This window comes from Emydura macquarii, unplaced genomic scaffold (assembly GCF_026122565.2).
Source record: "Emydura macquarii macquarii isolate MOO-44397 ecotype Brisbane River unplaced genomic scaffold, CSIRO-AGI_Emac_v2 contig_1483, whole genome shotgun sequence".
Lineage (NCBI taxonomy): Eukaryota > Metazoa > Chordata > Testudines > Chelidae > Emydura > Emydura macquarii.
In genome coordinates, this window is record NW_027131620.1 from 13,219,492 (window position 1) to 13,242,498 (window position 23,007).

The 23,007-nt window shown below is 39.5% G+C and overlaps 1 protein-coding gene across 5 annotated transcripts in view; it reads left to right on the forward strand.

Moving 5' to 3' along the window:
• ATP9A (ATPase phospholipid transporting 9A (putative)) overlaps positions 1–23,007 on the forward strand; it is an 82,653-nt gene that overhangs the window by 58,475 nt on the left and 1,171 nt on the right. For all 5 annotated transcript variants that reach the window (XM_067554224.1, XM_067554229.1, XM_067554223.1 and 2 more), the window contains 12 exons: positions 5,447–5,539; positions 6,774–6,857; positions 7,771–7,941; positions 10,690–10,788; positions 11,963–12,052; positions 12,173–12,317; positions 14,216–14,280; positions 15,569–15,724; positions 17,168–17,232; positions 18,246–18,354; positions 19,891–19,948; positions 21,938–22,141. In XM_067554224.1, coding sequence (XP_067410325.1) covers positions 5,447–5,539; positions 6,774–6,857; positions 7,771–7,941; positions 10,690–10,788; positions 11,963–12,052; positions 12,173–12,317; positions 14,216–14,280; positions 15,569–15,724; positions 17,168–17,232; positions 18,246–18,354; positions 19,891–19,948; positions 21,938–22,141 — 1,339 coding nt within the window. The remainder of the gene's footprint in view (positions 1–5,446; positions 5,540–6,773; positions 6,858–7,770; positions 7,942–10,689; positions 10,789–11,962; positions 12,053–12,172; positions 12,318–14,215; positions 14,281–15,568; positions 15,725–17,167; positions 17,233–18,245; positions 18,355–19,890; positions 19,949–21,937; positions 22,142–23,007) is intronic.

Genomic DNA, 23,007 nt, shown 5'->3' on the forward strand with positions numbered 1-23,007 from the left:
GGGATTATATTGTTTACACAATGTATATTAAACTGTAAAACAAACCAAGAAATGGTGCAATAATTAACAAATAACTATGATTTCCTTTCTTTGTTCTGTGCCCTGATGGCTATTATGAAAAGCATTTTGTCTGGAACACAGGTTTCCCTGAGGAATTAGGGTAATCAGGTGTATTTGTGCATGCAATTCTCTTATGTCTTCAGTGACAGTATCTGCACATGCTAATGAGATGTGCAATTACGTATGCATTTGCACACTGTATTCTTTATTTTTGTCCCATGCACTAATACTAATAATGAAGGCCAGATTTTCAAAAACCTGATTCAGCTAAAAAGGAGCTAGTGCCAGAAACAGTGAAAATATGGCTATGTAGTTTTTTTCCTCTTAAGATATCCATCGTAAAATTTCTCTTGATACTTGTTACCTACTCACAAACTGGTGAACCCATATTTAAACCTTTTTCAAAACATTCTTAGCTCTCTTATCATAATGCATTATTATTATTTATTAATTGTTTACTTTTGGTAGTGCCTAAGAACCAACCAAGATGGGCCCCACTGTTAATCCTCAGCATCCGTGAAAGGAAAACTATCCCTCCCCATTTCACAGATGAGAAAACTGAGGCAGAATTGAAGAGACTTCCCCAAGGTTTTAATGGGAGTAGTTTTAGAATTCATATAATTTTGGCTCTCAGTGGGGAGTGGACCTCCCAACTCTTTAAATGAATAGTGACTGAGGTCTTGTCTTCACAGCTAAAAAAGGTGTGTGTGGTTTTTGTTTGTTGTTTTTTTTCAGGATAACTATTGCATATGAACTGTCTTGAGGTTAAAAACACAGTGAAGACAAGGCACTTCAGTTTTACCTCCAGATAGCTTATGCATGTTAGAGGTATTTGTTCCGGTTTTGTTTTTTTACCTCTGGGTGACTAATGCATGTGAGCTATCTTGAGGTTTAAAAAAAAAACAAAAAAAACAACCCATACCCTAGGCAGTAGCATAGTGCTGACTGCACTTAGTTTATCTTGCGGTAAAACTAACATGCCTTGTCTTCACTGTTTTTACCTTGAGATCATGTGCACTTAGTTATCCTATGATAAAAAGTGTAGCTCTTTTAACAGCAAAGTCAAGGCCTAGGAAGGGCCTTGTACCTTTTTAGTATAACAGTTTAGCATGGTAAGACAAATCTTATTTGTATTTGTAGGTGAGTGTTTTAGGTTAGCATCGTCCATATGTGGCTCTACTATACAGTCAAATTAATTCAGTTTATTCCATTGGCTCCTGTTTTATAACTTTTTTATAGCACCACAAGTGTGAGATGCTTTTGCAGACACTAAGGGGCAAGAAGAACTTTACAGTCTAAACAGATAATGTAGAGTTGAGTAATGGGGGGATGGTATACAACAAAAAGCTAAGTGATTGATTGGAGAAGCTTAGCCTGTATCTTATTCCCTAATGTTTGTTGACATACAGATGAAAATATAATGTGAACACGACAGTGTCAATAGAAATTTTGCTTAGCTGTGAGTGAAGAGTTAGAGACAGAGTTGATAAAAGCTTTATATAGCACCATCAAAGTATTCCTATCACATCCCTTCTCATTTGTAGGATTTCAGACCATGAATCTGTCATCATTGGGTCGGGACTCAGTGCTTTCCATTCTGGGGCATGGGCTCTGGCACTTTTTTCCTTTTTTGGGGGGTTGTGGGGTGGACAGAGGAGAACAAGAGAATTTTATCATCAAGCTAGCTTTAAAAAAACAAAACTCTGTATCTGAAATTGCTCCAGGATTTGGAACAATAGGAAAAAGTCCTAGGGGGGATGGACTAGCGATGGGACTGCAAGTGCAGTAGTCAGAAGTACACAATAAGTACAGGAATCTAGAAAACAGTTGAATATACTCGAGGATACAATTCGTACTTTGTTTCAACAAGTGTCTGATATTAAACCTACTTGGGACAGAACATGAACCAAATAATCATGTAAACATAGCGAGTGCTGTGTTCATTTTCATCAGCTGGATTATTTCTATAGTGGAAGACTATATCGACCAAACAGGTGGGTCGGCACCATCCAAATGATCCATTTGAGACCTAAATGGAAAATGTTGGTAAACAAACACATTTTACAAGAATGGAGTAAAATTTCAACAAAATCTTTCCCTCATTTTTGACCAGCTCTGTTCCATTGCAAGAGGAGCAAGTGATTAACAGCCACCAACTTGAATTTCATCAAGGTTTTCACTCACCATCCCAATAGAGAGATGGGTGTCCCTGAAATAGTCTGAACTTTTTGTTTATCGGCAGCAAAAAGGAGAGCTTTAGAGAGCTTCCTTTTTTCCTTTCCTCTCTGACAAACTGACTATCACTTAGGATGACATTAGACCTCAGAGGCCAGGATTCTGAATTCCACCCTATTATTTTAAGGTAACTATAAGCCACAACTCTGTCTATTTAATGAAAAATATTTCTAATGTACCGTGCGTATTAGGTACGATCCTTCTGAAAGACAATTGCAAAACTCTCATTGATTGCAATAGGAACATCATTAGGCCTAAAATCTTGAGTGTCTAAGTGTGTTATGCTATTGTTGTGTCAGTGTGGAAGCCTTGGCCCTTCTCTAATGGGCTTGTGAACTCTGTTCCTTCAACGTATTCTGGCTGAACAACCAAATGAGCCCTGTCTTCTGTTGTGAACTGAAGCGATTTTAATTAGCAGGTGCTAGTTGGGTGCTCTCTGCATGTAATGAGTTCAGAGCACGTAGAAATACAAATCTTTAAACTAAGTTTTCATTCCTTTTTATGAATAAAATCTTTTTTTCGTTTAACAATTACTAGTTGTCAAATAAAATTTTATCTATTTATACCAGTGCGGATACCAAATATTTATTTTTGATCTGCAAACCACCAAATGTATTGGGTGCCACTCAACCAGTTACATCATCAGTGTTAATTCTAAACATAGTGTCTTACCCATTGGTAGAAGTCGTGTGTGTGTGTGTGGGGGGGGAGGGAATAGCTTATTGAATAAATATATAAAAAAATTCATAGTTGGAAAAATTATTCTAAAATCGTTTCCTTGAAGCTGTAAACTTCTGCCAAACTTCAGAAAAATATCCAGATAAGATATATAGCTAATTTCCTCCTGTCCTGCTTGTCGTGTTAGACTCATAGATTCTAGCACAAGGAGAGACCATTATGACCATTTAGTGAAACCTCCTGTATAATACAGGCCATAGAATTTCACCAAGAGATTCCTACACAGTGCCAAATAATTTTGTGGTTAAACTTCTCAGAGATGTCTGCCTCTCCTTGTGGTCCTGCTTGCTCTATCTCTTCTAAAAGGTCTCTCTGTATTATTACTGTAATAACTTTTAAACTTCTTTAGCAGATGAGGTCAAAGGTGACAGTGTATATTCACAAGTAGCTGGTGTTGCCTCATTTAAGACAGTTTGCCAATATTTGCTTGTTACACATTATCAACTGTCATTGTTTGGTAGTTTATTATTCCTGTTTTAAGTCTGGTTGTAACAAAGCAGCCACCTCTTTACAACAATGTTTATTTGCTTATCTTCATCTTAAGAGGAGAATTGCATTAAAAAGATATTTGTTTCTTGACCACAAAATTTTCCGCTCTTTTTTTTCCACACATATGGAATGATGATGTTTGCTTTGCAACAAAGAGAGCACTATTGTCATATCTGGAATTGAAAGAGGCCTTTGAAGCCTGGCCAGAATCAGACCATGATGGAAAAAGATGCAGCTCCAAAACAATACAACTGGCAAATCTCGCTGTAGATTTATAGTGTGATTTTTACCATAATATGAGAACGTGCTAACCTCCTGTTGAACTCTGCAAGGGGAAATGACTAATGCAAGGAGATAGTTGATACAATATTTATACTGGACAAAATTTATAAACTATCTTAAGCCAACTCTATAGCACAGGAAGTGGAGTCTTTATTCAGTTTCCTTCAGAGAAGTCGTTAAACACTTCTTCTTAATCAAATAATTTAATACGTAAATATTTTGCCAGTGCCAGAAAGTTTAATTTTAAAAAAAAATAAATGTATTCTGGGTTTTCTTGGTGAACTGTAGAACTTGAACTCTGATATGTATGAACTGTAGCTATTGACACACGGTCAGTCAACGCTACTTATCAGAAATAGTTTGTAATGCACCTGTAAGAACAATCACATGTTCCTGGTAAAGCTCTCAAAAAGACTTCAGCAAAAACATTCAAACACAAGCAGCTAAAGCGAGGCACCTTATTCCTAACTTAGGGAGCCGAATAAAAGTGTCTTCATAATCAGAGGTACTGAGTATCCACCCTCCCATGAACTTCCCTCGGCAGAGGAGGCCATTTCCTTCTTCCACTCCCATTTTAATTCTTTCTTTCTTCCATGCTGTCCCCTGTGTGGGAAAAAGGCACCTTCTCCAACATCAGTGTGCCCAGGCCCTTGCTCATTTCTCAGCCCAGTCCCTCTTCTGCAAGACCCATCATCACTAACTCAAAACTCCCATCAATAAAATGTCTTTTCTGCCCTTGTGAATTGTCAGATGAGAAATGTGGAGGAGGAAGAGACTAAAAAACAAAACCAAACCTGAGTCTTTATTTCCTCTGTGTCTCCTAGTGCATCCTTGAGGCAGGATATTTTATATAGTCCAGCCATATGGCCACTTAACTGGCTTCTGTAGTGGTTGGAATACAAGGTAATTTTGCATCATTTAATATAAATTGGCGAGAGTAAATTGCAAACATTGCATTTTTTCCTATTCCTATCCTCTTCATTCACTGATGTTTCTCTCCAGACTTTCATCTTTTTTTTTTTTCTTTTAAATTTTTTTCCCCATCCGCAAGTGCTATCTTGGTTTATGATGCACATTCTTCTTGCTCATTGTTTGGCCTCCTTTGCAGAGTTAGCCAGTGTTTTCATTAGCCCACAGTACTAATAACTGTGTCCTCCTTAGAAGTTTGCCTGCTCAGAAAGGATTATGAATTTGTAGCAATGTAAATATGCTCTGCTTGCAGTCTACAAATTAGTCACATCAGGTGAGGCAGGCAGTAGCCTAATCCCTCTGTAGCAGGCCTGACTTTTAATTGTGCTTTAAGTATACAGCATAATTATAGTACAGGGAGCAGTTTAGATTGATTTTACTCTATTAAATTCCATTTATTTGTTACTTAATTTTCCCCTTTTGAGTGCAAACATCAAAGTTGATTTCCAGGATGAAAACTAAATGCAGTGGTGTAATTGTTATGCAGTTGCTAGATATAAAAACAATTTGAGTTAGGAAGAGGGGTATAGAATAGTGTGAATACAACCCACTCCTTGATTTGATCTGGTATCACCTGTTACTGACCAAGAAGTTGATGATCCTTCCATGAAGCATCTTGCTTCCTGCAGTAGATAATTGAACCATAATCTTTCACCTTTTCTTTCCCTCTCAGGATGAGTCAACTGGAGAAATCACTTTCTACATGAAGGGAGCCGACGCAGTCATGGCTGGCATCGTGCAGTACAATGACTGGCTGGAGGAAGAGGTACAAAGTAGTCTCCGTTCTTTAGGGCTTGTTTACACTTACCTCTGAGATTTCGGCGGCAGTCAACCGGAGTTACGCAAGCTATGCAAAAAACTTGCGTAACTCCCGTCGACTTCTCTGCTCCTCTTCTGCGCGCCGTCTTCACTGCACTGCGACAACGGGAACCGCGTTCCTGTCGACGCAGCGCTACACCACTTGAGAAGGTGGTCTTAATACGTCGATTTCTGGATCGACTGAGCAGGTCTTCACTGACTGCTCAGTCGATCCAGAGAAATCGATCTGACGGAAGCGACTTTGCTGCCGTCAGTGTAGCCGTAGCCTTAGATATAGAATACTTACTTCTTCAGACAGGTTCTGCTTGCTTCACAGTGTCACGTGACTAAGCCTCCTACATTACATTTGTGGAGCAGGCTGATGTAGCTTTTAAAAAGATTGTTTGGTTTGGTGTTTTGGTTGGATTAATCTGTAGCCAGAGATACAGCCACACAGTGTTAGTCAATTTAAAAAGAAGCCAAGTGATTAATTCAACCCATTTAGTCCAGGATGACTTTGGTAAACAAAATGGACTTTGTCCAAGCTTATGATAGTCACTGGTTCAGGTTTCTCATTCTTTGACTGGTAATTGTTCATTCTCACAAGAGTTATCCTGGGTAACTGGGCCTCCACTTGGCTTTATTTTAAATTGCTGTGTCTGTTTCCTTTTTGGAAAACCAGTAATTGCATTTTTATTTAAGTCTTTCTATAGCTCCCTGCTTAAACCCATTCCATGGTATTGGAGTCAATGGTGACACAATCTCCACGATAACAGATATAAATGCTGCTTTTTCTATTTGACTATGTAGGAATATGGTAGTGTCCCTTTAAAAAGTTGTGAACAAAAGATACAATGTTTATTGGAACCAATGCATCCCCTCTTACTTCAGTAGGTATTTGAAATAACTAAGAACAGTGGAGTAACTGAAGTCAATGGAGTTGCTTATGCCAATTTGACACTGCTGTGAGAGGATCATTGTTCCAGATCACTGGTACAGCCTACAAACAAAAATTCAACATCTCCTCTTCCCTTGTTAATTTATCATGCAGTTTTTCTGACGCTATGGATTCAACTGGGTTGTTTGACTGGAGCAATGATTTTGTTAGCATAACATCTACAGTTACAATCTCTGAAGCCTTGTCCATAAGTCAGTTAGGTTGCAATGCAGGTGGTTGTTTACGATATGACACTTCTTTCCAGTGTGGTAACATGGCGAGGGAAGGGCTGCGGGTTCTGGTTGTAGCCAAGAAGTCCCTGACTGAGGAGCAGTATCAAGACTTTGAAGTAAGTTTGTGTTTTTATAATCATTTAAGCGATGCCCACGGAGTTCTCATTATAGTGTCTGCTTTCATCTCCCCACTCTGTATGTCACCATCCCCATCATGCTGCTCTTTTAATCAGCTGGAGGTGTCTACTGAGTGGAGTGCAGGCAGTCCTTCTCCCCAGGTTTCTGCAGTCTCCACACATACCCATTCTAGGGATTGACCTTGCAGGAGATACAGCCCAGGAACCCTGCCCCATAGACTTCTGTTGTTGCCATTTTACTTCTGCAAACGTTCTATACTGCTTAGCCAAGTTTAAGTTTATTGAAAAAACCTGTATTGACATTTTGAATCTTCAATTTTATATCCTGACATTGGCAAAATAACAGATAGTCAAAGAGTCCTGTGTACTTTCAGGTGTTCGGGAAATGGGGACTTTAGTTTCTTGTGTATGGAACCCCAGGCAGATTGGCTGATGTCTATTTTCCGCAATCTGGCAAAATCCTAAAGAGGATTGACGTGTTTGGGATTCCTTATTAACTTCATTCATAAGACATGCATAATTCAGAAAAGGTACAGTTCGGGCCTGTAAATCTATATGAGCCAAATTGCAAGATTCACCTCTGAAGTAACACTGGCAAATTTTGTGTATACAGAAGAATTATTTGTGAGCACATATCAGGTAATTGTGCATCTAACTGGATGATTTGCATAATAAGTATACAGAATTATAGGATCTCCCAAGAAAGACCTGGTTAGCCTTTGCACTGTAGTGTTAACATTAACTAGCTGTTAGAGGACCCCCTTGAGTTGGAATTAACCTGTAGTCTTGGGAGGTCTGATTTGTCATGTTGTTTAATCCTGTATTCCACAGACACGTAAACACTCTTGGTTTGAATTACAGTGACTGGGTGTGTCTCTTGTGCTATTCTCAGGCACGCTATGTTCAGGCAAAGCTAAGTGTGCACGATCGCTCACTGAAGGTAGCCACTGTGATTGAGAGCCTGGAGATGGAGATGGAGCTGCTGTGTCTGACTGGAGTGGAGGATCAGCTGCAGATGGATGTCAGACCCACTCTGGAGATCCTGAGAAATGCTGGCATTAAGGTTTGGCTAACTTAGAAATTGAATGTAGAACTTGGATGTAACTGATTGTGCAATTGATGATAACGGCCAGACAGTTGGGGGAGACCCTCTGGAATGTAACATTTGGAGTAAATAAGTCTAATAATAAAGCCCCATAAAATTATGATATCCATCGAAAGTGACTTGCAGTAGGTGAGCAGCAGTGGTATGTGAAATGCTTGTTGGTGTAAAATTCTTTTTTCAGCAGCTATAAAATAGGACACTAGCAATAAAGAAACTTTATTCTATGCATATTGTTCAGTCCAGAAACAACCTTATTATCTAATGTTGCTCTGCTGTGTTGGTTAATGGAAGCGCAACAGGACATGCAAATGATGTCCCCACATGCTCTGATTCAACGATTACATCATGGTATCGCCCAATAGCTAGCCAATATTTTTGTACAGAGCTTTGACTATATAAAACACTGTAAGTGCTAAGTACTAACTAAGCAAATTGAAATGTGTCACCATTATCCAAAACATTTTAATATGCAAAGAAACCAAGTATGTAGCTAGAATGACATCTATGTAAGATCAGTTTAAAGAGTCACCCTAGCTAGTCTTTTAAATGGCTGCATGAAACACACCGTTAAAATTAGCTCTGCTTTATCTCCTCTCCACTGGCACACACATTCTAATGGCATGTTTTTGAGCATTGAGGTTGAAGCCCACAAGTGTGAATTTTTATGTCTTGTTATATAGCCACCAGAGGGAGTCTGAACCAAAAAGAATAATGCACAAGGACTTTTTTATGCTTTCTGGCTTTATATACCTCCAAAACTTTTCACCTACAGAATTAGCCATATACAGAGGGGCAAAACCAGTGATGATTCTGGTTTGACTCTGCTTTTCCCCAAAATCTTGTCAATCAGGTCCTAGGTTTACAAAATCAGAGACAGTCTAGAACTAGTACTCAGAGTTGGAGAGTTGGATAGTAGGTTACCATTCTGGTTGCTCCATTTCAAATAGAAAATAGACAAAACCTTGCTTTGCATTGTAGAATCAAAACCAGGCTGTTTCAGATCCAGGACCCATTTTGCCTGAACTCCCTAAGTTGTTGTTGGGTTTTTTTTGTTTGTTTATTTGTTTGTTTGTTTTTTGGGGGGCAGGGGCTGTCAATAAATGGTTTTAGCTTGGTGCCATCTCTAATATTAACATAACTTTGTACATGTCAGTAAGTAAGTCAAACAGTTACCATAGTTTCCATAGCAGTACTTAACTTATAAAAATCAAAGTCATGACTATTTGCTCCAAAAATGTTTGTGTTTGTTTTTAACTTGGCTGGAATCACTGCCTGGATGCAGCCCTGTTTGTGACTACATACATATTGCTTGAAATTTATAGTATATGTTCTGCCGCAGGTGTTCTTTGGGATTCTGCATGTCAGTAGAGAAACAAGACTGAAAGCAGTTTTGTAATTCATTCTGGTGCTCTCTGTTTTATTTATTTTATAATATCTTGTTAATTACAATAAATGTCCTTCCCAGCCTTTAGCCTTATTAAACTCCTTTTAGTGAATGAAACAAGTGGATCCTTATTTAACCTGCTTCAACTGGGGAATACCTAAAGTGAATTAAAAGCATCTGTTAAAAAATATCCAAAACCCCAAATATTTACACCAGTGAGGAAATTTCTTGCCAGATTATAACACACTGCTGGTCACACTGCTTTCTAATGTCCTCTTTTAATGACTGAAGTGTTTTCATAGACACTGTCTTTATTTTCATTTTATTAGCGTATGGAACAGCTTCCATGCCAGGAAACTGTTAAGACCAGAAAAGAGACAATGAAGGGGGAATGATAGATGCCTATAAAATCATGGTGTGGAGAAACTTAATAGGGAAAGTGTTATATACTCCTACACACAACGCAAGAATCAAGGGTCATACAATTAAATCAATAGGCAGCGGGCTTAAAACAAACATAAGGAAGTTCTTTATACAATTTGTGGTCAGCTTATGAAACCCACTGGCAAGGGATGTTGTGATGGCTAGATATATACCTGGGTTCAAAAAAGAACTGGATAAGTTCATGAAGGATAGGTCCATCGATAGCTATTACCAAGATGGTCCGGGATGCAGCCGCATGCTCAGGGTGTCCCTAAACTGCTTGACTGCCAGAACTGGGACTGGACAACAGAGGATGAATCTACCAATAAATTGCCTTGGTCTGTTAATTCCGTCTGAAGCATCTGGCACCTGCCACTGTTGGAAGACCGGATATTGGGCTAGATGGACCATTGGTCTGATCCAGTTTGGCCGTTCCTATGTTTAGTTTGTTCCAGACACACATGGGTGGTGAGCTAACTACAGTTGTATCATCTATATTTCAGGCAGGGCCATTCAGGATCTATTTGCAGCTGGGACTAAAGATTTCTGAATAAAACTTGCTGAGGGTGGGAAGACATTCACAGGGTCTTCCTCTTCCATTTAGGTTTTGGGTTTTATCAGTGGAGTCTTGAAATGACAGGTGGAAAAATATTATGCAGATTTCATAACCCACTGTATACTGAAACCCCGTAATTCCTCTGTGAGATGGGGAATTCCCTGTCCCTTTAAAATGGGACTCTGTTATAAGAGGAATTTGTTAAACACCAGGTGTGTTCTGTTGTAAATACGGTCTATTTACATGCATTCAAAAAGGCCCAGAGTTCCTAGAAGTTCCCTGCAAACATACTGTGTGTTAGGTTTTGTGTTAATTTGGAGATACAAAAATATTTGAATTTCAGGTGTGGATGCTGACCGGGGATAAGCTAGAAACAGCTACTTGTACAGCAAAGAATGCTCACTTGGTAACCAGGACCCAGGATATTCATATATTCAGACTGGTGAGTAATGCACACTTATTCCCTGCAAGTGAAATTCATCCATCTCTGGACTTGTTCAGGGAACTAACTGTGGGCTCGGACAGGATAGAATACTCCAGCCTGCAGGTGTGCTATAATGCATTATCTCCATAGTGCCTTCTCCAGCCTCTGGCCTTGAATAATGGCTACAGCCTCTATGCTTCATACACAGGTGGTTCCTGGCCAGTTATTTAGCATAAACAGGATGTTGACCCACCCCAGTTCTCCCTCTGAGTCTAATCCTGCACCTGCTGAAGTCAGTGGCAAAGCTTCTGTTGGCTTCAGTGGTGCAGGATTGACCCTCTGTGCTGATCTATTTGGAGCTGGCATGGAGCCCAGCCCAGCAGTATGCAAAAGTAAAGTGTCTTCCTCCCTTCCCCGTATGGCTGTTCTGTCACACTGCCATGGTGATTTGGCATCATGGAGGGCCTTGAGTGAGCAATGTGCCACAAGGTAATTTCAGTCCCATGAGGAGAGAGAATGGAGAAACTGAGTGAAATTGGGCAGGTCACTTATGATGTTTGAGATTTGCAGTTTTTGAGATTCCAGGAGGGCAGTGTAATAATTATGTAATTTCTCCTTATGGTGTCAAAAATACTCAGAGTTAATGGCATCCCTTAGTCAGTCCCCAGGCTGTTGCTTCATCACATGACCACTGTAGGAGGGCACCACATGTAACCCTAAAGCCAGCACGCACTTTGGACCATTTCTTTCAACACCCATGAGCAAAGGCCCTTTCTGCAGATACCAATAAGAAACCTGAGGTTGGTTTTCCAAAAGCTCAGCAAAAAATTATATGCATATCTCATAAGATGTTGGCTGAATTTCTGTTCTTTTCAAATACCGTTTTAGGCCCAAATCATCAGCATTCTTGTGCATATACAAACCTCACTCCCTGACAACGGCATGAGTGTTGAGGTTTGCACAAACAAAGAGGGTGATGTAGATAGGGATGTAAACCCCAATTTACACACACAAATGAAACTTGAAAATATGAACCTTAATTTCACCCTATATTTTGGTTCTGTTTTTAGTCTGAAGTATGTTTGATAACCTGATTGATTTGCCAGCGTCCTGGAGTATGTTTTCAGGATTATATTCATTTATTTTGTTCTCACCAACCACATACTTTCTTAGCTGCTGTGCTCATTTCCAGGTGACGAATCGCGGAGAAGCTCATTTGGAACTGAACGCATTCCGCCGGAAGCATGACTGTGCCCTTGTGATTTCTGGTGACTCGCTAGAGGTAAACTCTGAATTCTTATGACTGCTGTGTAGGAGTGCCAAGGGCTTTATGTGTGTGATTGGATTTGGGGAAATATACACAGTATAATCATCACTGAAACGTCTTTCTCCTGTAAAACAGGTGTGTCTGAAATATTACGAGTATGAGTTTATGGAGTTGGCTTGTCAGTGTCCAGCCGTGGTATGCTGCCGATGTGCCCCCACACAAAAGGCTCAGATTGTGCGCTTGCTCCAGGAAAGAACTGGCAAACTGACCTGTGCAGTAGGTGAGGAACTCCAGAGAAATTCTAGAACTGACAGTATCTCTATCAATCTCAGTCTCATTTTTATATTCACTTTTCTTTGAATTCATTTTTTACACGTTGACGAGAAACTGATTCAACTCTTTTCAGAAAGGAGGGGAAAATATACAAGTCTGCTTTCCTTTAGTTACAAGTTAATCAATCATTTTTTGTATTAATTTTTTTTCTGAATGTACATTACTCTATTTTCTTTTACTGATTTAACTGCTCAGCAAAGAAAAAACAGTTGCTTTTGTCTGCTTGCTCTTTATTGCATAAAGATGCCTGAAATACTTTTTTATTATTATTTAATTATGCTTTTTTTTATATGCACTAGAAATTAAGTTACTATAAAGTTACTATAAAGTTTTTCACATAAGAAACAGGGCTGAAAAGTAATGAGTGGAACAGATACTCAGATATTGCAATGAGTTAAAAAAGCAGGGCTTTTTGGTTTTTTGCCTTTTTTAAAGACAATACAAAATTGTTGCTCTGTGGGATTTCTCTTTGGCACTACATGTAAGGCCAGCACTCTAAACAGAACAAGGCAAATAGTGAAACTTTTCTATGACCTAGTCAGCAAAATAAATAAACACATTTTAAATCATTCTGTTCACAAACCCATTATCCATTTTGTTTGTGAACATTTGTGCCAATGTGTGCAGATGTTCACAAATATAAATATTATCCAAATCTGAAATAATTTGTCTACCCAGTGCATAATTTAACTTGCAGAGATCATTGCCACGACATATTATTGAGGCCAAGATTTTAACAGTATTCAGGAAAGGATCAGAAATTAATATGTATGAAAATGTCCAGTTATAGTAATATGAATTTTTAAAAATAGCCTCCCTCCCCCTTCAGCCAAGTACTTTAAGTACATATGTTTTCTGAAGCCAATTGGCCTATTCATGTGGTTAAAACAAAGCATATTCTTAAACTGCTATCCTGAGTTACAGTCATAAAGAGACTATAAACCCATTAACTTTAGGGTATAAGCCAGTCACCAACTGATGAGGTTAGAAAGAAATTTCTTTTGTTATTACATAATTGGAAGATTAATGTGACCCGGTATGGCAACTCTTCTGTTTTTGGACTAAACAGCCTTCTTTCATTCATGACAAACATGAAAATATCTTGTGACACCTCATGACAAATTCTAAGTTACTCAGTAGTAACAAAAAATGACAAATAAAATGAAAGTGTTCTGTGGAATAACCTATAAACTGGCACTGTGTGTATTCATGATTTTTGGGGGGGGGGGGAGATTACAAGAACTGAAAAACTTCAGAAATATTGAAGTTGAGTTTTGCAAAAATCAATTCAGATTTCATCAGGAAAAATGATTCATCGTGAAGCTAGAGAGACAAGGTGGGTGAGGTTAAAAAAAATAAATAAATAAATAAATAAATATATATATATATTTTTTTTTTTGAGTTTTTGAATAATAAAAGATATTACCTCATTGACCATGTTTCTCTAATATCCTGGGACAAACATGGCTGCAACAATACTCATTCTGAAGCTCTAATTCTGAGCTAAGCTATGAACTTTACTTCAATATTTTGGATGAAATTTCATGGTCAGTGTTACGCAGGAGGTCAGATTCAATGACCTAGTGGTCCATTCTGGTCTTAGAGTCACATGAATCTATGACAAATTGCGCAAGACATTTGAATACCCAATTCCCATTTAAAATTTAGGGCATCCACTCCTTCTAGCTGGTTTTGAACATCTCAGTCCTGGTGATTTTATTCTAATTCCACATGGACTAATGTCCTTTCTGGCTTTGAAGTTTATGAATTCAGCTACATGCAATTGCTGTAATAAGTGACTCTCTTACCATACACCTTGCCCTATCTGTGTGCTCTAACCTGCAGGTGATGGAGGGAATGACGTCAGCATGATTCAGGAGGCTGACTGTGGTGTTGGGGTTGAAGGAAAGGTGAGATTATGAAGCACATTTCATATTTGATACAACTTGTCATATAAGTGCAGAGGCTGGTTTCCAAGTGCCCCTTTTATTGAATCCTTATTGATCCATCTCGGAGAGAGAGAAGCTACCTTAAAGAAAAGACATCAGGCCAAAAGCACTGGCCTTTTTCAGGCTAGGATGAAAAATAGTTTGGCGGTAAACTGGGCAATCCTTTAGTGAAATTCATGTTGATATTTAATAGAGGATTCCCCATAGTCAGACCTGACAAGTTCATTCTTGCCTCATCACTGTAAATAGATTTCCAAAACATCTGACTTGTAGCCGGTCTTACAATGTGTTCGTTAGAAATGGTTTGTATTAGTTTGGAAAACAGTGATATTGGATCAGGAGTTCACCACTTACTATCCAGAAGTCCTACATACCTTGGAACCAAAGGAATGCATTTGCAAACAGCGTAAAGGCTGTGCATGAAATGGGCCAAAAAATAAAAGCAAGGCTGTGCCCGTAAGCAACCTTGTGAGCCTAAAAGGTTGTGTTATAACTCATTTGTTGGCCCAGTAAGCAGTGATACCATATTATCTCTCATAGCCACTACAGTACACTTCTCATCCATTTTCATTAGAGTACTTGTGGTGCTGGCAGAGGGTATGTTTCCAATTCAGCATTTGGTAATGTATGTGATGTTAGTGCCACACTAACATGCATGCGTTGAACCCTAATTCAGACCTTCCGTCTGGGGTTGAGACATGAAACCAAATAGGAATTGTCCTTGTATGGGCTTTTCATTCATTGCTTGAGCATTGTCATTGGTAGAGGGAGTGGGGGAGGAAGCTTGGTGCTGAGAGAGGAAGTAGAGATGCTAAGATAATGGTTTTTCTCACCCAGTGCTTTTAAAAATGTGTCCAAGTTATTTGTGTGTGTGTGTGTGTGTGTGTGTGTGTGTGAGTGTGTGAGAGAGAGAGAGAGATTGGGTTGATATTTTTACTGTCAATACTTTATACCACGGGTGGCCAAATGTACTGACCCCCAGAGACCCCTCTCCCTGCTGGGCAGAATTCTCTAGCCCCACCACCCTGTCGGAGGGCAGAAGCTCTAAGCTCCCCACCCTAGTCTAGTCGATGGAGAATGGGCGACATAGGGGGCTCCGCGAGCCTCACTTTAACTGTAAAAGAGCCACATGTGGCTCATGGGCCACAGTTTGGTCACCCCTGCTTTATAGGCCTGTATTAACATGAAAGGTGTTTTAGTCTTCTGTAATCTTGTGATCTCATGGTCTTTGATTTATTGACCTACATAGGAAGGAAAACAAGCATCCCTGGCAGCAGATTTCTCTATCACTCAGTTTAAACATTTGGGCCGGTTACTGATGGTGCATGGAAGGAACAGCTACAAAAGATCTGCGGCTCTCAGCCAGTTTGTGATACACAGAAGCTTGTGTATCAGCACGATGCAGGTAAGTGGATTGTTCCACCTTGCCTTTCAGCGTCCGTGCGCGCGCGTGTGTTCGTTCGTTCATTCCCTGCGGGGGAATGCGAAAAGTTCAAAAATCAAACTTTTCGTTTCAAATTTGATGCGGTACCCTGCTATCCTTGGAACTTCAGTGAGTTTGAACTTGAAAAGAGGGTCACTTTTTTGCATGAGAAGAGGCTCTCCTCCATGTAAAGATGTTTCCATTTTTGAACAGTCAGCAATGATTTTTCAAACTATTGTTTTTAATTTCCTTTGGACACAAAACAGTTTGCATCAAAAATGTGTGAGCTTTGAGATTTCACAGAAATCTGGATGTGACAATAGCCATTCCAAGGAAATAGTATATGTTGTATTTTTTTCAGTATGAAATGGCTCCTAAAGCCTCTCTTCAACAAGTTACTTAAGTGTGTATAACATTAAATCTGTGAGGAGCCCCACTGAACTCGATGGAATGTCTCATGTGTCTGAAGTTAGGTACCTTGCTGAATCAGGACCTACTAAACGCTCACACCTGCAAGGAGGGTGCTGACCCCGGTGGAGGTTGAGGCATGTATTAACCACATTGTTTTGCTACACTGAGCCCAAAGCGCTTGACTTCCATTGATTTCAGTGGCAAAAAGAATTGGGTCCTCAATGACCAAAAAAAAAAAAAATGTTTGTGTTCACAAAATTTCAGGCACTTTTCAGCATGTCTGCACAGCTTCAGTACTGAGCAAGCAAGACTGATTAGTAATTGCCAGTTGATTAAAAACAATAGGTTATGTTAGACTGAGAGAATTTAAAGAAACTTATGAGTTCATGAGCAAAATTGTGTCTTCAGCTATGAGTGCAAGATACCTGGACATATTTGGTAACAGAGTTACTGTCTGGAGGGTTTTTTTCAAGCTGTAATATTGCTGACAAACACATCTCTTTTAAACACAAGTTTTTCAGTAAAATATGGAATAATTCCTATTTTTGAGAATGCAGGTACCTTCCCTGTTCTGACATCAAAAGTTCCTACTGGAGTTTGTCTCTTTCCTTTGTCTCCATCACTACGTGCTAATACATTTCACATTGTGAAAACATTCTTCTGATTCCATAGGGTTAGATACACATAACTAAATAACTGTCATTTAGGACGGCTGGGTGGTTTTGGTGAAAACAGCAGGCTCTGGATGAAACAGTCCATCCTCACTTTTTGTCGGATTATATTTAGAGAAGTTTCCGAAAAGGGCTCCGTTCTCCATGGTTTGCTGTTAAACACGCTCCTTCATCCAAGGTTTGTGCAGGAGTCAAGGGAACTGATGATATAGTCTCCAGTCTTCATCTCAAGAATTTTGAGTCTACCACAAATACTTTTCAGCTTGGATAAAGTGTAATTTATCAAATATAACTTACACTGCAATTTTTGAAGCCTGAGAATCCTTTTCTTTTTCTTCCCTAGGCTGTCTTCTCTTCAGTGTTTTATTTTGCTTCGGTTCCTCTCTACCAGGGTTTCCTCATTATTGGGTAAGAGCAAAACTGTTCAGAAAAAAAAGGTGAAAAACCTGTGCAAAGTGAATAGATTCCTGTCTGAGAACTGATACATGTGAGAGTTTATCAGAGGTATGAAAGTCTCCTTAATATGTGCACAGGTATGTGCTCAGGGTGCTCTGTATTGCTGTCTAGTGCAAATGCCCTTTCAGAAACTGGAGAGAGTCTCTTCTCCCTGTTCCAGCCCCTTTATCCTTTGTTAAAAGGCCAGGTAGTGCAAAAGGAGAATTCCCCTGGTTCAGGAACCAAGGAAGACCGAGGCAGGCTGCCTTCCAGTGATGCCTTTGTGAGCCGTGACATGGGAGTAGCATGGGTGAGACTGCAGTACATAGTGCTGTGGAGATTCTGGGCAGCAGTGCTGCCCATAGGAAGCTAGGCACAGGCTGTCTCACCTACACAGCTTGCTGGGGGACCCTTTCATCTCCCTCTGAGCAGCCCAGAAGAAGGAAGGCATAAAGGTGCCTTAAAAGTCACTGGAGCCACCCTCCTTTCCCTGGGCTTTTGGAGCACAGCCCCAAATCTGACCCACACCACCTAAGTTGCTTTTATAGACTCTGCCAGTGTAATTGTCCTTGCATAATACACATGTGAATATGCTCTCAGATAAATGTAGTAGTAATAATAATAATAATCATTTTTTACAAACCGCCCAACCCTCTGAACTGAATGACATAGTCAGATTCAGCACTGAAATAGTTCCATCTCTAAAAGGAGTTGGAGCTCTAGTGGAAATGTGTAACGTTGATTACAATACCTGCAGCTTCCATTTAGGGTGGTTCTAGTCATAAATTAGTAAATGTTACACTTTTATTTTTTTTTTTTTTTTGGCTGTACATACAGTACTGTGTTCCATTTGTGAGTTCATCGTGTGAATATTATTGAAGGGCAGAGAGCAGCATATATTTCCATTCTAAAGACTGGTATATTCATTTTTATGGCTTAAACAATGTTGTGTGCTCTATTGATGTCTCCTGTCTTGTTCTGCTCAGGTACTCCACAATCTATACAATGTTTCCAGTGTTCTCTTTGGTCTTAGACAAGGATGTCAAATCTGAAGTTGCCATGTTGTATCCAGAGCTCTACAAAGATCTTCTTAAGGTTCAGCAGATCTTACTCTGTTTCTCTTCCATCTGTTTTATGTATAATCTTTGGCTTAATTTGGAGCAGGCGTTCTGAGAGACAAATCAAACATATTATCCATAGACATGGTACTTTTATCATATGACTTTAAAAGTACAGTTGTCAAAATTCAATTTACAGTTTTAACTTATTTTTATTTTCTCACTGCTTGTTTTGTTTAACAGTTAGCCGCTCATTAGAACAGGCCAGAAAATAGAATTTCCATCCTGTGGGAAATTCTGAATGTTTGACATTTTGTTTCCTTCCAAATTGGAATGAAATATCAAACCTAAGAATTTCCCACAAAAAAGGAATATTCTGATTTTTGGAACAAGGCACCTCTACCACTTGTCCTCAGTCTCTGTGTCCCCCAGCTCTCCTCATAGCTTCTCTCTTCCACCGGTGGTGTGATGTGAAGATGGGATGGAGCAGGAACTGACCCAGCACCATGCTGAAGTTGATGGAAGGGATGAAACCGACAGTAATCCAGCATCGTGCTGTGGGACAGAGTGATAGGAACCCTAGGGGGAAAACCCACCACCACCTCCTTTCTGTTGAAAATTTTATTGAAATCGATATGTTCCGCAGAATGGTTTGATTTTTGTCAAATCAGTGTTTTCCAGTGGAAAACAGTTCTGCCAGAAAATTCTGGACTAGCTGTACCGCTTATGATCTATTCAGAAATGTAGGCAGATGGTATCTTGCATGGAGACTTGCTTTAAAGGTGGCCTAAAAAGAGAAAAAAGATTGGATTTGTGCGGTTTTTGCTGCTTTATGATGTGTACAGAAAGCCTGAAAGAATTTTCTTTGTTTTAAAACAAAAAAAGATGGATTTTTATCTAAGAAATGTGAGGAATGCCAAGTCTTGCCATAGTTTTATTTTTCTGGACAACTCTTTGAATGAGTTGGGCATGTGAACTGGGAACATCCTTTTTAGTTGAAGGAAAGGGTGAGCTGATTCTTTAACAAAGACATCCTTTCCCCCAAGTATTTCCATTACACAGAGTATAACAGAAGCAAAGTGAGTGTTTTCCAACAGTCTGAATAAGTCCCTGCCCATCTCCATCTGGTTTCACTCTCATGGTCTCTGAGGTCATAAACCACAATTCTCCAACCATCGTTAGGCCTCGTCTTGTACTGCTACAACTATGTCAGTTAGAAGAGTGATTTTTATTTATTTACCTCTTTAGTTATACCCATGCTCCCACTCGTGTGGATGCAGTTATACTGGTAAAAAGGTTCCAAAACATAGTTTATTCCCATTGCCATACAGGAATTGCGATACTGATATGAAGGACTGTTTATACAAAAATAATTGTGACAGTATAGTCAAAGGCCTTCTTTATGCACCATGAACAAAAACCATCAGTTTTTCTTCTCTTTGCAGGTCATCTTTAAATGATCTGTTTTAGACATTTGTTTGATAATTTGTTTGATCAGAGTTGTTTGATAAGCTATAAATTAGTTTTCAAAGTTCATACAATTTATTTGTTGTTTTTTTCTTTTTCTTCACAGGGGCGACCATTGTCATATAAAACATTTTTAATATGGGTTTTGATAAGTATCTATCAAGGTAAGAAACTATACCTTTTTTCTCATGGCAGTTCTGTACCTATCTGGAATTGCATAGCTGTTCTACTGTACTTCAGAAAGTCAAGTACAGTGTTGCTGGAATAATGAATCTTTAGGATGGGATGGAAATAGCCATTCCTTGCATCTGAACAGTGACAGCAAACATCTTATTAATGCAAAAAACATCACTTCAAATTAAAGATTTGTAGCAAGTGGCTTAATGACATTTTGAAGTACAGTGTCATGATAGGAGACAGAATGTGAGTCAGGAGATTTGGGATCTGTTCCCACTGTGACTATTGATCTGCTTTGTGACACTGGTCAAGTCTCTTCATCTTTCCGTGCTTCAGTTATCCCATCTGTACGATGAAGTCAATGACACTTGCCTTTGTTTTTAAATCTATGGAGGAAAACCACTATATAAAAACATTATTGTCTATTAGTCATAATAGTCCTAGTACTGATTGCTACTTAGCTGAGATGACTGGCTTATTTCCAGCCATGGCAATGATCCTCTCTGGTAGTGAAGAATCTGAAAAAAGTTCTGGTTCTTGAGATCAAATAACTTGCACTTTATCTGGGCATTTATCTTCAAGTTGCCAGAAGCTATTAACAAAACTACCTTGATTATCCTGTGTTTGTTTCAAATGTGGCTGCACCCATTGGTTTATCTCCTCGGAAGTCAGCTTGTTGGATTAAGAAAGAAAACCTTAAATACAAGTGATTTCTGTTGCTATTAGCTAAGGAAGCATGCAACATGTGCACATATAGTATTGAGGTTGTATAGTTAAAATGGCCATAAGATCCTGCCACAAAATTATATTTTCCAAAACTCCTTTATCAACAGAAGTGGGAAGAAAATTGCCAAAATCAGCCATTTTAAATGTCATTACTATCTTTAAAAGGGGAATGGGGTCAGCAGTATAAAACCTCTGTTAGATCTCAGGGGATAAATCTAGTGCAATAGCATGCTGTGGCAGGAATAATGGTCTCCTGTTGCTATATAAGTACTAAGGCAAATCCGAGACATTTATAGAAAGTTCACAGTGGTGGAAAGTTAAAGCCAGAGGATGATGCATAGAGGGAAAGTTCTTGCTAAGAAGAGGCCACTATCCTGTTACAGTATTTGGTTAAAGTGACTTCACATCTGCTGTGTTAAATCACTAGAAAACAGCAGGCCAAACAACCGGACTAGTTGCTAACTTTGGTAGGCCTGACTCAAAACTGAACAGTCCCAAAAAACCGTGGAAAGTTCAGAGCTGGATCTGAGCTGTGTGGCTCAGGCTCTAGTCCCTTGTAGCTTTTCCCCTCAGGAACTAGCATGCGATGGATGTTGGTGCCAATTTACTCAGGCTGCTGACATGAGTTATTTGTGCAGGTGGCTAGGCAGGGAGTTGTGTGAGCTTCCCAGCCCAGCCGGAATAGGGGCACAAAACAATGATTCCTTAATGCACTTTAATTTGTGCTTGTTTAGGGGGGAGAACTTGGCCCAAGAAGGGCAAAGAAAAGCTAATTATATGCACTCAGCATCCCTATACCTTTTGCTTCCATCTGGTCTTCAGGGTAGCGCAGTAGAAGTCACAAGTGTTTGATATGTCTTCTCTTTTGAGTAGTGACTATGCTGCTTTTTCTGGGAGGACAGATAAATAACCATAATCTTCAAGTGATCTACGACAGTAGCTAAAAGAATATACCTCATATTTCCATGTCCGTAAATCTGACATGTTCCTGTGAAACTCTGACCACCTGTGTGGTGTCCATTCCTCATTGCACAGAACTTCTTTATCTTCTTAGTGCCTTGTCATAAATAACCATTTATTTTCTGATTTATTGTCACAGCATCCGACATGCACTATCAAAAGCAATTGCAAACTGTCTTAAGAGGTGACCCTATGTCTCTGCTCTTTCAAGACTGAGATTGATGGTTAGAATTTAGACTGATGTTCATCAGTAAGAGATCCAGCCTTTCCACTTTTCTTTTTCCTTACAGGTAGTATCATTATGTATGGAGCTCTTCTGCTGTTTGAGTCTGAATTTGTCCACATTGTTGCCATTTCCTTCACCTCCTTGATTCTTACCGAGTTGCTGATGGTGGCATTAACAATCCAGACGTGGCACTGGCTCATGATAGTGGCCGAGTTGCTAAGCCTCTCCTGCTACATAGCCTCTCTGGTCTTCTTACATGAGTTTATTGGTAAGGTTAAATATCTTATATTTCTTTAGGGCTTCCCAGGCAAATGTTTACATGCTTAACAAGAGGGTAAGGGTATGAATTGGGCTCACAGCTGTTGATGAACTAACCTACTGTAAGTGATGCCCCAGGGACCAGATCCATTAGCTTGAAGGCAGTGGCAGACTCTGAGATCTCATTACACAGCTCAGCCACTTGAGGGGGACAAAGACACACTTGGCCAATACATTAGGCTGGGAGTCTCATCCTGACCTTCAGGGCTTCCCAGCAGTTCAGATCCCCACACAAGGCACCACTTGAATAATGGCCTTGATTGGGTCATCCATGGGGATTGAATCTGAGACCTCTGACTTTAAAAGCATCACCCTCTATTGCTAGAGTGAAAGACCATGTCTGTTCGCTGGATGCTGTAGCAGACTCACTAAAACTTGTCTCATTTTCTCTATTTCATCTGGGCTTTTGTCTTATATTTTCATTTGTCTAAATGGAAGACGCATCTCACGTGCTAGAAGAAAACAGATAATGAGTTCCACATTTCTCTGGGCAATCTGTGTATTGTAAATATCAGATCCCCGCAGCGTGTTTCAGTGTACTATCAGGGACCACAAGATGTCACTACTTCCCCCAGAAAGCCTAGTAAGCTCCCAGGATGATAGCCTTCCTGCACATGGAGGCTTTGAACGGAAGAAATGAGAGGGCTGTTTTATTCTGCAGCAGGATATCTCTTACAACGAGTATTCTGGCTCATCTTTGAACTGCACTTCAAATATATCTGTAGTGCTTCCGTGATTATATAATGTAAATGTGTAAAAGGAGACACTACATGGGATCTGAATGAACTGAGATAACTCATATTCGGCACATCTAGC